The sequence below is a fragment of the Solanum dulcamara genome, chromosome 3 (genome assembly GCF_947179165.1).
Source record: "Solanum dulcamara chromosome 3, daSolDulc1.2, whole genome shotgun sequence".
Lineage (NCBI taxonomy): Eukaryota > Viridiplantae > Streptophyta > Magnoliopsida > Solanales > Solanaceae > Solanum > Solanum dulcamara.
Window position 1 is genome coordinate 68,320,594 of NC_077239.1, and position 16,207 is coordinate 68,336,800.

At 33.5% G+C, this 16,207-nt stretch overlaps 1 protein-coding gene, 1 long non-coding RNA gene and 1 other non-coding gene across 3 annotated transcripts; 1 reads left to right on the plus strand and 2 right to left on the minus strand.

Moving 5' to 3' along the window:
* Positions 1-280: 280 nt before the first annotated feature.
* Positions 281-2,245, minus strand: LOC129881710 (uncharacterized). The gene is made up of 3 exons (XR_008765679.1): positions 2,032-2,245; positions 1,171-1,294; positions 281-459 (listed from the first exon to the last, which is right to left on the minus strand). It is a non-coding gene; the product is annotated as an uncharacterized LOC129881710 (long non-coding RNA).
* Positions 2,246-8,117: 5,872 nt separating this feature from the next.
* LOC129883799 (small nucleolar RNA U3) lies at positions 8,118-8,326 on the minus strand. Its single transcript, XR_008765947.1, has one exon. It is a non-coding gene; the product is annotated as a small nucleolar RNA U3 (small nucleolar RNA).
* Positions 8,327-12,565: 4,239 nt separating this feature from the next.
* LOC129881711 (premnaspirodiene oxygenase-like) lies at positions 12,566-14,744 on the plus strand. Its single transcript, XM_055955825.1, has 2 exons — positions 12,566-13,527; positions 13,984-14,744. Exons 1-2 carry the CDS (start codon positions 12,637-12,639, stop codon positions 14,599-14,601), a joined length of 1,509 nt encoding a protein of 502 aa, XP_055811800.1. The 5' UTR covers positions 12,566-12,636; the 3' UTR covers positions 14,602-14,744.
* The last annotated feature ends 1,463 nt before the right edge of the window (positions 14,745-16,207 follow it).

The window sequence follows — 16,207 nt, forward strand, 5'->3', positions numbered from 1 at the left end:
ATGTAGCATCCCCTTTTAGGAGAATACCACTTACGAAACAAAACTAATTATTTCTATTATTTTACCTTAAAAAAAAACTTATTGAAAAAAAACAATATATGAGTTTTATTTAAAAAAATGATTTCCAATTCAACAATACTTCAGGTTCATAAAATACACAAAACTTCAAATAAGTAATTACCACAAAAATATTATATTCCTTCGTGCATAATGACAAGTCAAAATATGACCTAGTATATTGCATTACTTGAGTTAAAAGAACACTCTAAAATAACAAAATTAGTCACTTGGTTTAAATTACAAGCCTTCAAAAATTCATAAATAAGTGCCACACATGTATCATGTACAAGTCCCCAAAATAATATACAAAACTAGATGTATATGCATATGTGATATTCAAAAGAGCTCCCAAAAAGTCTACTCCACATGGCCATCTTCATATCCCGCCTTGCATATCACCTACGATAGGAAACAACTATCGCTAAGCATAAAGCTTAGTGGTGTATAACCTTTGGACTTAGAGCCATTAAAAAATTCTAAATTTCCCTTTTCATCATAAGCGGTTCAATAAGGTAGCATTAAGTCCAAGTGAACAAGCATATCAAGTATCAAATACAAATCTTAAAGAGTTTCAAAATATTAATACTAATATTCAAAGGCTTAAGTACCAAGAATGCTTATAATTCAATTCAAAAGAGTAGTCAAATAATCAATTTCACCCCCATATGTACGTCATGCCTTCACACTAAGCACAATCAATATCAAGACGGACCGAAGCCCCAAAATCAAGAAGTGTCCATATCAAGAAGGGTCGTCACCCAATATCAAGAAGATCAAAGACCATGTTGAAAGTGGCTTTTCACTCGTACTCAAAAATGGACGAAAATCCATCGTTAAGACGAAATGTAAATCCAAAGTCAAGATGGGCAAGATCTGGATCGAGAGGCATGCCAATATCGATGACAAGTCACCGTAACAAAAAGGACAAATTCCCAACAAGAATGCAAAATGATCAAGCAATTCGTACAAATGGGCGATTTAACGAAAGTTTTGCAATACTTGAGATAATAGTCATACCAAAATACAAAACAAGGAGTAAGGAAACAACCCAACAAAATACTTTAAATTTCAGAAAAATAAAATATTTCAAGTTCAAGTTTATACACGAACCTTGGCGTTTTAGCATACAACAAGTTCTACCACCACTCGCGGAGTTCAATTTCTCTATGTCATAGATCAACCAAAATCCACTTCGTCAAACAATTCCTCTTAGCTTGTATAAGAGAATATACACCTTAAATACACAATCAAATATCTACTTAAGTTTAAAAGCTCCAACATATCGAAACTAAACATAAAATCACTGAAAATCAACCCAAAATATCAAAACAGAAATTCTGGGCAGCACTACTGTCTTGTATTGCTGCTCAGTTTCGAAGGGGTAAATGGGATAATTAGGCTTTGTGTCCTCAAAGAAAGTTATATCTATATGTCTTAGGGTCATATACAACTTTGAATCACCCCTACAGCAATTATGTACAACAAGATATGCTCAAAATACCCACAGCAGTCCATGTAGAATTTTTAGACCAAAATCTGGGCAGCACCTCCCCTGTACTTCATCACCCTTTTTCGAGTCAATAAAAGCAAAACTGGATTTTGGATCCTAAATAAAAGTTATAGCCCTATGAAATAGCTTTCCAAAACATCTTGAATCACTCAAAACTAAGTTTTACACAAGGATTTATACTACAATTACTAACAGCAGTCCCAACCAAAAACGGGTTTGCAACCAAAGTTTATTCCCCCAATTTCGACAACAACAACTTATCAAGAACATCAACAACAATATAAACAATCATTCTACTTCATAACTTAACTAATTCCACCCATTTAATCCAACCAAAACATCCCCTAATCCATAAATTCCAACAAAGCAACAAACAAGTTTATAACACTATTTTCTCCGTTCTAATCCGTTAAATCTCTAAACAAGTTTGATAATAAGGAAAAACAACAACTAAATCTTACCTTGAAGTATAAGTCAACCACCTTAATATACTCCTTCTTCTCTGATTTTTAGCTCAAAATGAAGACAACGCAACGTGCAACGTTTTTCTCTTCATGAGCTTTTGAAATCGGAACTCGAATTTGGGTCAAAAATGAATTTTAATTCACTCTCTCTCTATCTCTCTATATTTCTATGGTGTTCTGGAAATATTTTGGATGAAAGGAAAGAGATAAGGCTGAACTTATCTCTTACATGGAAATAAATATGGGCTGACCCGATTTGGAATCGGGTTGGGCCAAATTTTCTTCCTATCTTGACCCTTCTGCCTTACAATGTCCATAACTTTTTATTCCGATGTCGTATATAAGCCCATGACCTATGGTTGGAAAGGTATTTCAATTATCTACAACTTTCATTTTATGGGTTTTCCCAAATTTTCAAATTTGGATAGGGTTATGCCCTCCTGAAGTCAGATCATCCAAAAACATAACTTAAAACAAAATAAATAAATAATTCTTAAAAATAAATTGGGGTGTTACACTTTACCCTTCTTAGCCCTTTATATGACTAATCAGCATCTACTCAATTTTATTTCAAACATAACAGAACCCATAAGTTATAAACAATCAGCACTACATCCTGGCTGGCAACAAGCAATGTCCACTAAATTTGAAGCTCTAATTGCCAATAAGACTTGGGATGTTATGGAACTACCTGTGGGTCATAAGGCTTTAGCATGCAAGTGGGTCTACAACATCAAAAATAGGTCAGATGAGAGTTTAGAAAGACTGAAAGCCAGGCTTGTGATAAGAGAGGATACACAAATAGAGGGAATTGACTATACTGAGACTTTTTCTCCAGTTGTTAAAATGACAACTATCAGATGCTTGTTTACTATAGCAGTTAAGAAAGACTGGCCCATTTATCAACTTGATGTAAACAACGCTTTTCTTCATGGTGAGTTAAATGAAGAAGTTTACATGAGGTTTCCCCCTGAAATCCAGCCTCCTAATCCTAATTTGGTTTGTCGATTAAGAAAATCTCTCTATGGCCTCAAATAGGCATCAAGGCAGTGGTATTCAAGATTAACTGCAGCCTTAAACTTCAAAGGATATATTTCTTCCTTAAATGATTACTCTTTGTTTTATAAAAAGGACAAGGATTTTATCTCTCTGATTGCAGTTTACGTTGATGACATATTATTGAAGGGCAACAATCCTACTGAACTATCTTCACTTAAGCAATTTTTGGACTCTGAATTCAAAGTAAAGGACTTGGGGAAAGTTTATTTTTTTGGGCATGGAAGTCATTCGTGAACCACAAGGCATCATTTTGTGTCAAAAGAAATATACCTTGGAGTTATTGGATGAATTTGAAAATCAGGCCTCTACTACTGTCAACTCTCCTCTGGATCCCACTCACAAGCTCAAATCTGATGAAGGTGACCTTCTTCTTGATCCCACTGTTTACAGACGTCTGTTAGGAAAATTAAATTTCCTAACTCACACACGCCTAGATCTGTCCTTTGGCATTCATCATCTCAGTCAATTCATGTGCAAGCCTCGTGTTCCCCATTTCTTAGCTGGATTACGGGTTATTCGATATCTTACCTCCTAGCCAAGGCCTTCTCTTCTCCAGTTCACCTTCACTCGATCTCTTGGCTTTTTGTGACTAGGATTGGGGTTTCATGCCCTGACTCTCGTCGATCTGTGAGTGGGTTTTACATCACTCTTGGGGGATGTCCTATTAGTTGGAAGTCGAAAAAACAATCATCAATTTCTTTATCCTCCGCTGAAGCAGAGTATAGATCTATGAGATGAGTTGTTGGGGAACTAACCTGGTTGGTCCGTTTACTTGATGATTTCTCCATTTCACCGTCGCTGCCAGTTTCGCTATATTTCGGCAGTCAATCGGCGATTCACATCGTGAAAAACCCAGTTTTTCACGAACGAACCAAGCATGTCGAATTAGATTGCCATTTGGTTCGCCAACAGTACCTTTCTGGCTTGATCTCATTATCTTTTGTTCCGTCTTCATCTCAACTCGCCGATATCTTCACCAAACCATTAACCGGCCCTTCGCACTTCTCTGTTCTTCGCAAGTTGGGTGTCGCACAGCTCCCCTCCACCTTGAGGGGGGGTGTTGGAATTTCATCTTCCACAAACTCAGATTTACAGAAAACATTGAAACAAAAGAGAAAAGGAAGTGGACAAAAAAGGGACACCTGTCAACATACAAAAAAAATAGGGATTAGAATTTATACATAAATTAATTTCAGTTTTGCATTTATTTAGTCACATTGTATAGGGAATAATATTGTACAGGTGGCAAAGTTTAATAGGTTAGCTTGTACAAATTTGTAAGGTTAGATGACTTTATTGTGTATATATACGTGCACTGCATAATGAAAAGACAGAGAGAAAAATTTCAAACCTACTTTATTTCCAACAATTACAATTAAGGAAATCATGTTCTTATTCTAGATAGAGAATTATACCAATATTTCCATCAAGGTTAACGCACCGATTTTGATCTTTTCTTTTCCATCATGGTCCAGGTAGGAATTTTTTTTCCCTAAGTTCAGGAAAATGGAGATATTGTGAGCTAAATGATTGATTTTCATTGTTAGAAGTTAGTATGTGACGAGATACAATATCATTGTGATCTCTGAAAAGGTGCCTAATTTGATTCTCTCTAAATTATGATGTTGAATGCCAAAATCGATTTCAAAATTTTTGATTTTGAGTTCTCTTTCGCTTGATTTCGTCAATTAAGGTGAATTATTCGAAGATCCCCCCCCCCCCCCCCGCTCTCTATGAACAATAGATGTAATGTGGTATATTTATTTCATAGTTAGAGTATAGAAGTCATCATTGAGTAATTCTCTCTCTTTTTCTGTGTCAATCTTTTTAGCTGATATTATGCTCTGAATCCTTTTGAATTTCAAGTGAGAAAATTGCTTTAGTTTGCATTTTTAGTTAAATTTTTTGAATTGTATTTTTGTTAAATTTAGGTTGAGTTCTGTTTTAACATATGGGAAGAACTTAAGCAGAGAGAAAAGGAAGAAATGATGTCAGATTGTTGTCTTTTTTATGTGTTGATTACTATTTTAGCGTTTAATGTGAATAAACTTTGCTTAGTCGATACAACTATGATTCTCTTTTCCCTTTTTTTTTTGTATCTTAAACTTTCTACGTAGATTTCTTTTGCTTGTGAGGATTCACTAGATGGAATACTTGTAGACAATGTGTTAGAACTATTTATTTGCCAAGATTCATTGGAGATGGAGATTGAGCTTAGAAGAGGCCATGATACCTGCATTGATCATCACAGTAAGCTCATTGTTACTCCCTTAGACCCCAAATTCCATGATCGAACGTGGCAACCACAACGAAGCCAAAGCTGAGTTGAAGAGAATTTGGGAAATTGAAGATGTAAATGAAGAGTTAAGTGAATTAGTTATGACAAGTGAGGCCTCTAGGAAAATTAAACACCATTGGAGGAATTGTCTCAAAAGAAATATAGGCCACATCTTACAATGGCAATTATGATCCCATGTTTCCAGCAACCTACTAGAATCAATGTGGTTATGTTCTATGCACCAGTGTTGTCTAAGACTATTGATTTTGGTGTTGATGCTTCATTTATGTTTGATGTGATCACTGATGGAGTCAATGTTATTGCCCACTATGATTTTTATTTACTATATGTTGATAAATTGGGAAGGAGATTCTTGCTTCTTGAAGGGGGAGTTTAAATGCTTTTTTGCCAAGTTAATTGCATTCATTTCATCTTCTTGGAATTTTTCATGGTGAAATTTTCGTCATTGCTATGACATGATCGATCCCACTCTATCTGACATGTCGTAAGAAGGAATTACTTAGAATGAATCTATTCCTCAATTCAAATATAACAGGTAATTGTGATCAAAGACAGTCCAGATGAAATTAATCACAACATGAAAGATGCATCTGTTATTGTCTGATTTATACGTAGTATATAAATGTAATTAGTACTCCCACACAGGGGCGGATCCAAGGCATGTTGAGGGGGTTCATCCGAACCCCTTTCGTTAAAAAATTACACTGTATATATAAGATAAAAATTTTAGTTTATGTGTATATATTTAACATTGAACCTCCTAAGGATAAGCCAAAGGACTAGCTCAGTGGCAAATGGGGTTCAATATTTCGCTTTAGCTTGTCTCAGCTCGCGAGTTCGAATCCGAATAAGCACATTTTATTTTGATTAGCGTGTTTAATTTTTTTGAACCCCCTTCATAAAATTTCTGGGTCCGCCACTGAGTCCCACATATGTAAATATCTCACTTCAACATTCAATAGTATGACATTCACATGTTTATATACCGAACATGTTTGGCAGTTATACTTTGTTCAAGATAGTAATATTGTTATTTATTGAAATGTATTTTTATTTAATATGCAACAATTAATAAATAATGATGTTTATATATAAATTGATCATTCATATTATGCAAATTTAGATCCGTAACAAGACTAAATGTTGGGACGTGCTAAGCACGGGCAAAACTCATCTAGTATTATATATAATTCTCATGTGCCACATAACATATGCATATTTTGTTATATCCTATACACATCTTATACCATATATACTCCTTATATACTATCATATACCTCTTAATTTCAATAAATTGATTTGACCCCTTTTTTATCTCGCTTTTTAAAATTACTTTCTTTTTTTCATCTTTCTTTTAAAACAGTTAAAAACAAAATATATAAGCCTTTGTATTGTTAATTCGGAACTATCTTTGGATGGATTATAAGGAATTTCTAACATCTTCTCCTTAAAATAAGTAAAACTTTTACTTAGAATCTCATCACCCGTACCACAAACTTATAGAGTTTACATTTCAAGAAATAGAATTTCCAATATAATTATTTTTTCTATTATAACATTAAAAATTAAGTGAGAACTCTAAACCTGTACTAAAATTAGTGAGATAAGACAAAAGTCGTGAACTATTTTTAACCAGTTCAAATAGGGTGAGATAGTAAGTGCAAATCCCACACAAGGTTATACAATAAAATAGTAAAATCCTATACTATGGCGTCGTGGAAGGTCCTTTGTCAATCCTAGGATATTTTGTTTATGTCAAGAGTCTTAAGTTACCTTTTCCTGGGTTTAATTCAACTTTTGAAAGTTCTCTAGATTTAATTCACTCAAATCAAATGTATGGGGCTTAGTCTTTATCATGCAAATAATAAATTTCGTTTTTATGTTTCATTTGTATTTTGTGGATGATTTTAGCTGATATACTTGCTTTTATCCTATCAAATCTAAAGATGAAGTCATTGATATTTTTCTCACACTCAAAGCTCAAGTTGAAACCTTATTTAACATAGTTATATCTTTTCAATCAGACTGGGAGTCTTTCAATTCGACTGGGGTGGCGAATATCGAAATTGTTCTAGGTTGTTCACTAACCGATCGATAAAAGCCTAGATGCTAAAAGTTAATGATTGGATTTTCTTAAAAAATCTTTAACGACAACATCATTTTTTCTTAACACACTTTCTAACAATTAATGACATTAATCATTGTGTAGGTTACAATATTTTCCTTCATTCTTTTTATTGATTAATTTGTTTGATAATTAAAAAATATTTCATCATATTTATTACATCTTAGTATATTTATTGAGTTATGTACAAAAACCTTTATCTATTTGCATTTTTTATTTAAATAAGATGTCTCCTCAACTTTGTTCTACCTAATATTTATGACTTAATCAATCTTTAAATGATGCATTTGTCACCTATTCAAGGAATCTCTTTCTTGCCATTTGTATTTGAAAGAGAATGCTATGCAATCACATCTGAAGTAGTTGGTGAATATGCTCATTTCTGTGTTTTCCTTCTTCATTTTTGACCTCAGTTGGAAATTTGTTTGAGGCTTTTCTTAACGTCTAAACAAAATCTTAAATCCAAATTTTTAGCCTACCCAGGAAGTATCACTGGAACATAGCTGAACATGGCGACTCAAAATGGAAGCAAATAGTGGTGAAATAGAAAGCTAGCACGACGAGAATTCGGAGAATGAAAGAGGAACAAAAAGCTTGAGAAGTCTGTCAGACAGCCATGAGACCATCTCAAACCAATCTAGGTTCAAGAACGATCATCTACTGCTCCACAGCTCAAGGAACCTTGCTGTTAATCACGCTCTGGTCACATGGCCATGCTTCATCAACCAGACTTGGTTGCCTGTCTCCTTAGGAATCAAGGATACAGTGGTATCCTGCCTATAGAACAGATCCTGTTCAAGTAAGGTCGTGACATGTAGTTGTAGTTTTTCACTATAAAAACAACAGGAAGATGGGTTGCGGCATCGATGTGGGACGACTCATACCCCAAACTAGTTATATTTCCCTCTTAGCAAAGTGATAAAAATTTAGTAACGAAAACAGAGATCTACTTTGGGATTTTGATTTATGTTTAAAGGAAAAGAAAAACGGTATTTGATGAAGGACAAGGAGCATAAATTTCACAAGAACAAAAACAAATCTGCCTCCATGACATTTTTCCATTAAACTCTCAATTTCCCCTACAGCATGTACCTTGAACCAAAACAATCTTAGCTCAAGTGGTGATTTCTATGATATCTCAACTAGTGACAGAGAAAGCCTAGTTTCCTTCTCCGGCAGTTTACTGCAGGTTTGGAACCCTGTCCTATCACCTTTATCAAATTCCTAGCTCTCAATGCAACTGCCCTATTCCTACCATGGGAATATCTATCTTTCTTTTTTCTTACCGGAGTTCCTTTTTAGGGGCAAAGAAAGAGGGCATTAGCGAGTTTTGACGAATTGTTTTCCTCTTTAGTTTTTCAAGACAAACTTTTACTCTTGAAATTTGAACATTTTTTAGGAGTAATGTAGAGTTAAAATTTTAAGAATGTTCAAAATGTAAAGAAATTAATAAACGAATAAAGTCGGAGGGGATTCTAACTTTTATTTCATATAAAATCGTGTAATTTCATGCTAAAAAAACTGGGTAAATTTTCTCAATCCTATCAGACTCCATCCTACTTGTGGGAAAGGAATGAAGACAATTTAAAGGAAAACCTAATTAGAATCTTAATATTATCTCAATAAATATATAGTACAAAGTATATTGACATTCTCACTGCTATGAAAAATAGAATTGTGATATCTTAGCTTAAATAACTGAGTAATAGTTAGGGATGGACGTTCTAACCATTCAAATTAAATATGAAAAAGTTTACTTTGAATTCTCAATTTCAAATTTAAGAGATAGCAATCCAAATTCAAACAATAAAGTTTGGATTAGCTCGACTTCTTAAAATATCATTTCTAACTAATCGATTTGGTTATTTCAAATTTTTAATTGAACCTATAAATTAGAATTCTTCTTCTTATAAAAATGAATTTTCAATAGTGAATAATATTGAAAAATTATTTTCATCGGTGATCCTAGCTATTTCACTTGTGATACTATTTGTAAAATTCTTACGATTTATTGACCATTCAATTAAATTTTTAGTTCTAGCAGTCCGTTTGAATTTTGTGGGCAATTGTATAAAATTCTGTCATGGTCCCTTCAACTAAATTGCAACATGAATTGGTCCGGAAAAAAAATTAATTATAACTATAGTTGAATGTTACAATAATAACTCATGTAAAAGTTCAGTTATAAACAAATTCAACATTAACAATTAGAAAATTCACTTAATTTTAATATGAACTTGACCGAAATCTACTGAATTTGAATTATGTAACAAAAATTAGTTTAGATGATATATGTCTCCAGTAGTATAGTAATTCAAGCAAATTCAATAATTTCAACTGATTTTGATTGTGAAATACACTAAATTTGAATGTGAAATGTTCAAAATCTGAAATCTTCAAATTTTGTTTGATGTGGAGTATTTGTATTGGATTCAAATCTTCCAATTTTGATATCAAGCTCCATATTTGTTTTGTGTGGAGAAAGGCTTGTGTCGCATGTTTTTGGTTAAAGTTATTTTCGTTTAAATATGGTTCATTAAACGCATTTGAATTCTTCCTCTTTTTTGAGTTTCATACATAAATTATTAGAATTATGAGTTTCATATCTAAACTATCATGTCCCGTTTAGTTGTTGGTTAGAGTTATGCAGGTATTAGTAATACATGTATTAGTTATGCAGGTATTAGTAATGCAGGGTTTAGTTATGCAGGTATTAGTAATGTAGAATTTAGTTATGCAGAATTTAGTTATAAAGGGTTTAATACATTTCTTGCAGTTTTAGAAGCTAAAGAAACTAAGGGAGAATTATTAGAAACTACGACAAGTTAGTATAAAACGAAAATAAATTTCCTTACTTGAGAAACGAAGGGCAAGTTCATAGAAATATCAATAAAGTCGCACCAATATAAAACCTGATGTTGTTTAGCTTAAGAGTATTTGCCGTACAAGGAAGCCATTGTTAACCAAAAAAGCATTCAACTCGTAGAAGTAGCGATGTCGAAGGAGAATGAACCAACAAAGCTTCTTTTACCTTATCTTCAACGTGTCGATGAGTTGCAGAAACACGAACCTCTCATTGCTTACTACTGTAACTTTTATTCCTCCTAAACTTTATTTTACTTTCATCGTGTTCAATTTGGTTGAATGTTTTCTAAAAAGATGTGGAGTATATTTGATTGACAGTGAAGAGTAAAATTGTCTATTTGTATTTTTATATTGGTATTAGTTATTCATGTAAACTTATTTCATCTTCTACCCCGCATAAAATAATACATAGATTGACTCATAACTTATACATGTATTAATTATGTGATTTTCTAATTTTTTAACCAAATATAGTATTATGTGTTGAATTTTATACCTGGCATAAAATTTTTACCAAACACGGTAAAGCTTATGCAACATTTTATACATGAATAACCCAACCCTTATCCAATAACCAAACGGCCCCTCACTTATTAATATGAGAAACACGGTTCTCTTTTTTATTCCACTCTCATCATGGTGTATGTACTACACTCTCTCTTTCATTTTAAAAAAAATTGTCATAGCACACTCCACATGAACAAATTATTCCACCTTAACAAAAATTAAATAAATTATTAAAATTAGTTAAAAATAAAAATTAAAATATTACTATGTTCCGCCCCAATTTTTTTTTAAATAAAATATAAAATATTTTTATTACTTCACTCCACCACTTTGGAAGCTACAGATTACACACTTAATGAGTTGTTTCCTTTCCACTTTTTTTCATCTTCCTCAGTTTACTTTTAGTTTCACAGATTGTTAACAACTCTTTAAGTTCTTGATTTTGTGTCCCATTTAAGTGATGAATTATGATTCTTAAAGTATGGCGTATTTTTCTTTTTAGAATATTAAGGATCTCAATAATTATTTTTTCGGCTAAATTCATCTGTGGCCTCCTAAAGTTGGCATTAACTTTTACTTAAATATCTTAACTAGGCTTTGTTCATTTTAAACACCTCATGTTATGCTCCACTGTGTCATTTTGACACTTTTTTACTTATTAATTATCACAACGATCCCCACATTAAAAGGTAAAAAATTATTATATTTTTTTATCCAAAAAATTTATTTTAAATTTAACAATATATGAGTCTTTTTACGAAAAATTACCTAAATACACAATTTTTATGTGATTTATCAGGATGTACGTGATTTATCGAGATATTGAATGAAGTATCCGGAACTGAGACGCGATGTATCGGGTCGTTTTTGGGATCTATCCGGATTCCACCAAATATAAGAGATTTTTGTAATGTGAAAAAGAATAGAAATAAAATGTAATTAACTCTTAATACTATGAGATTTATGTAATATCTCTTTCTATATATTAGTGGGCGTTCCAATTTTTTTTGGGCCCAAACTATTATTTGCCTTATAGTCGAGCCTGCAACGTTCTTATTCCCAAGGAAGGGAAGGATTTGCTTACATGCATTGTTCTCCCAAATCTTATTTGTAGAATTAAAGTGAATATCTTGTAAATTCTTTCTATTGTTATATGTCAACCTACTTTAATTTATACTGAATCAAACATTGGGAAAAAACTTGGAGATAATATATATGGGAACCCATCCTTTTAATAGCAAACACACCCATTAGAAGAAAAAATTTATAAAGCTGTACTCTTAATTACGTGGAGAAATATAAGTCATCTTCAATTTTCTAGTAGAGTCCACAACGGTCTGCTGCTTCTAGAAACGGAGCGCAAAATGAGAACCTTTTATGAAATTTATTCAACAACATTTAGTCAAACTGATTAATGTGTGGGTCCAACATCCGATTAAAAAAATGTTTATTTCAAGTAAATGTGCACTAAATTTAATATGCAAAATGAGAATATCACAATGAACATTTATCCTTCACCCGCGTGATTGAAGTTAAATATCCAGATGAGGCTGGCCGCATACCAGGTTCGAAATAATGTCTTAAATGAGTGGCCTCTCATTATTAAATTAGAGGAAAAAAAAGTTATTCATACAGAATGATTTAAATTCAATTAAGATAGCTAGATTACACATGTATAAATAGGTGACCAATTTTATACAATAAACATAGCCAATTTCAGCTAAGATATTTTTAATACACAATAGAAATGGAGCTAGCTATTCTTCTTTGTGCTCTATTTCTTGTTTTGCCCTTACTTGTCACTAAATGGTACAAAGAGGGTAATAGTAAGAGAAAATTACCTCCAGGCCCTTGGAAACTCCCATTCATTGGAAACTTACATCATCTTGTTGATTGGCAATCATCTGAGTTACTACCCCATCGTACTCTTGCTAAATTAGCCTCAAAACATGGACCCTTAATGCACATGAAACTCGGTGAACGTTCAGCCATTGTTGTGTCCTCTCCTGAAATGGTTCGTGAAGTGATGAGGAAACATGATCTCAACTTCTCTAACCGACCAGTGCTTTTGGTTGGAAAGGAAATGTTCTATGACCATGCTGACATGGGATTTTGTAACTACGGTGATTTCTGGAGACAAATGCGTAAAATTTGTATTCAGGAACTCCTTAGTCATAAAAATATTCAGTCATTTTATCCCAACATGCTCAATGAGATGACTAATCTTGTTAGCTCAATTAAAAATTCTGCTTCTGAGGGAAGTCCAATCAACATGACGGAAACGTTGTCTTTGTACACTAATTCGGTCATATGCAAAGCAAGTGTAGGCAGAGTTTGTAAAAATCAGGGGTCTTTGATTGAAATCATGAGAACAGTGTCTGGTTCAGCTGGAGTGTTTGATCTCGCGGATCTTTTTCCATCGATGAAAATGATTCATTTCATCAGTGGATTAAAATACAAATTGCGTAAAATGCATGACGAGGTTGATGTTCTTTTAGAAGAAATTATTAATGAACATGAATTCCAGAATAGTGAGACGACCACAGAAGAAGATATAGTTGATGTTCTCTTAAGGCTGCAAAAGAGCCAAGAGTTTTCAATTCCTATTACAAGGGATAATATCAAGGCACTAATCATTGTAAGTATCAGCTCCTCCTCTTCCTTTAACTTCTTTCCTTTTGCTTAGTAATTGTTTTACCTGTTTTTTCTAACTCAAATAGTTTAAAGCCTACAGAATTTTCGCAAGAAACCAAAAAGAAAAAGTAAAAAAGATAAAGAAGTTGAGCCTTATATATAAGTGTGTGTTTTTATGATCGTTGTGTATGACCAGCTTATATTGTTATATCCAACCAGCACATGCCGTTGACAGAAGGGATTGAATCACCTAGCCTTTTTTTTTTTACTCAGCTGATATTTGAACTTTGGTCTCACATAGTTTTTGTCCACTTTATTGACCGTTAAGCCTTATAGTTCCTAAATTTCTAGTTAAGTGTAGTCTAGGTGAATTTAAAATCTCTATACTTCTTAATTCTATATATTCCTCTTTCTTGAAAAATAATTGTGCTACTAACTAGTAGTTTTGTTGGATATACAGGACTTGTTTTCAGGAGGATCTATAACTTCAGCATCAACAATTGAATGGGCATTTTCAGAATTAATGAAAAATCCCGAAATAATGAAGAAAGCACAGGATGAAGTTAGAGAAGTATTCAAAGGAAAGGAAAATGGAATCGACCAAACCGATATTCACAAACTCAAATACCTAAAAATGGTAGTTAAGGAGACTGTAAGGTTTCACCCCTTAGCTCCATTATTAGCTCCAAGAGAATCCAGGGAAGAGTGTGAGATTAATGGCTATGTTATACCCAAAGGCACAATGGCACTAGTCAATTTTTGGGCAATTTCAAGGGATCCAAACTATTGGCAAAATCCTGAAACATTTGATCCTGAGAGATTTAATGAAAGTCATCTTGATTTTACTGGAGCGCATTTTGAATTTACGCCTTTTGGCACAGGAAGGAGAATTTGTCCAGGGTTATCATTTTCAATGGCTACTGTTGAGCTTAGTATAGCACTATTACTATACCATTTTGATTGGAAGCTTCCAAATGGAATGAAACCTCATGAGCTGGACATGACTGAGACATTTGGCAATGCTCTTGAGAGGAAAAACAACTTGTTCTTGATTCCTTCGCCCTATGTTCATGCCTAACGCTGAGAATTAGAGTCCTTACATATTTACTTCTACTTATAAGAATAAAGTTGTATCAAGATTCCTTTATTGTCTTTTCTATTATACCATAAAAAATACGTGTTTCTGTCTTATTAGTATGTGTTACAAGAAAAGCTTACAACAGAAATTCAAGTTATATATCTTCACTATGCATACAAAGTACACTTTAATTTTCTTTAATTTCAAAGTTTGATTCACTATTCATGGACCTTGAATTAATTTGGTCATGTACTAAGTAGAAGATTGAGAAAACTGTTAAGAGAAATATGAAAGCAACAACACATACCTAGTCCATAACAAAAAAAAAAAAAAGAGGAGTCTTTCATAGATTTGTGCAAAACATCTACTAAAGGCTAAAAGCAGAGCAATCAACAAGACACAAGAAAGACAACACAAAACTTGATCAAGATAAGCAAGTCCTTCAGCTGAGCCACTGGACTATACTCAGCCATGGAGCCGCTAGATTTCTGGAAGAAGGCGAAACGCCGGACCATAACATTGAATTTAAGCACCAAGTAGAAGAAATAAGCAGCCATCATGATAATCAGCCAGCCATAACCTTTAACTTCATTAGCCTCTGCTACTCGGCATGCTATTACTGCACAGTTCTCCATCACGACTATCGAATCTACCCCGTTAATCGTCTACCTTGCCCACTCATTCCTGTTTACACATACACACATAACAATGGATTTCTAATATCCAATCTGACCCGAATCCTCAAAAACTTGCCCCAAACAGTTTTATCAACAAAAAAATACTCCCCTAAATATTGGCCAATCTTGAATGCATTTTGTTCAGTGAAAGAGAAATTTGGTAATCCTTGGACTTGATATAAAAAGATTTCCACATACATTTTGAAAAGTTGTGATTTTTGGAAAGTTTTGAATTTTAATGGTTTAAGTTATGAAAATAGTGGTTTTCGGTGTCTTTTGGAATTTGGAGTCTCAGAATGGAATTCCGTCGATTTCATCAGTTCCGGAATGTGGAAATTTATATAGGGGAGTTTTCGGAATCAAATTTGGGTTGTATCGTGGGTTTGAGGTCTTAAGTTGGAAATAGTTGAATTTTTGATCCTAGAATTGACTTTGGTCAACATTCAGAGTTCTGATGCTCAGAATGAAATTCCAACTGCCCCGTTGGATTTGGGGGATGATATTAGGCCTAGGGGAGGTCTTGACTAAATGTTTAGAAGTCTCGAGCTCGATTTGATATCTTTGGGCCTAAAGTTAGTTTCATTGCGACTTATCAGATGTTAGGCCAAGGAGACCTCAAATTTGATTTCTAACGATTTCATTGAGTCGAGAATGTCAAGTTTAGTAGGGTTGTATATATGGTTTGTGTGTACGGGGTTCCGATTGAATCTTGAGGGTCCATTTGGAGTATTTTTGAACTTGTGAATATGTTGTGTGTTTCCGGTGCACAGGTCTCGTGATCGCAGGAGGGTGGTCTCTTTCACGAAGACCTTATGTTTTTTGAAGGAGGTTTTGCTAGGAATCGATGGGTATGTGTTTTTAACCCGAATTCTTAATTTCCAATTAATTCCTTGTGATCTTAACATAAAAAATGGTGATTTCAATCCCAA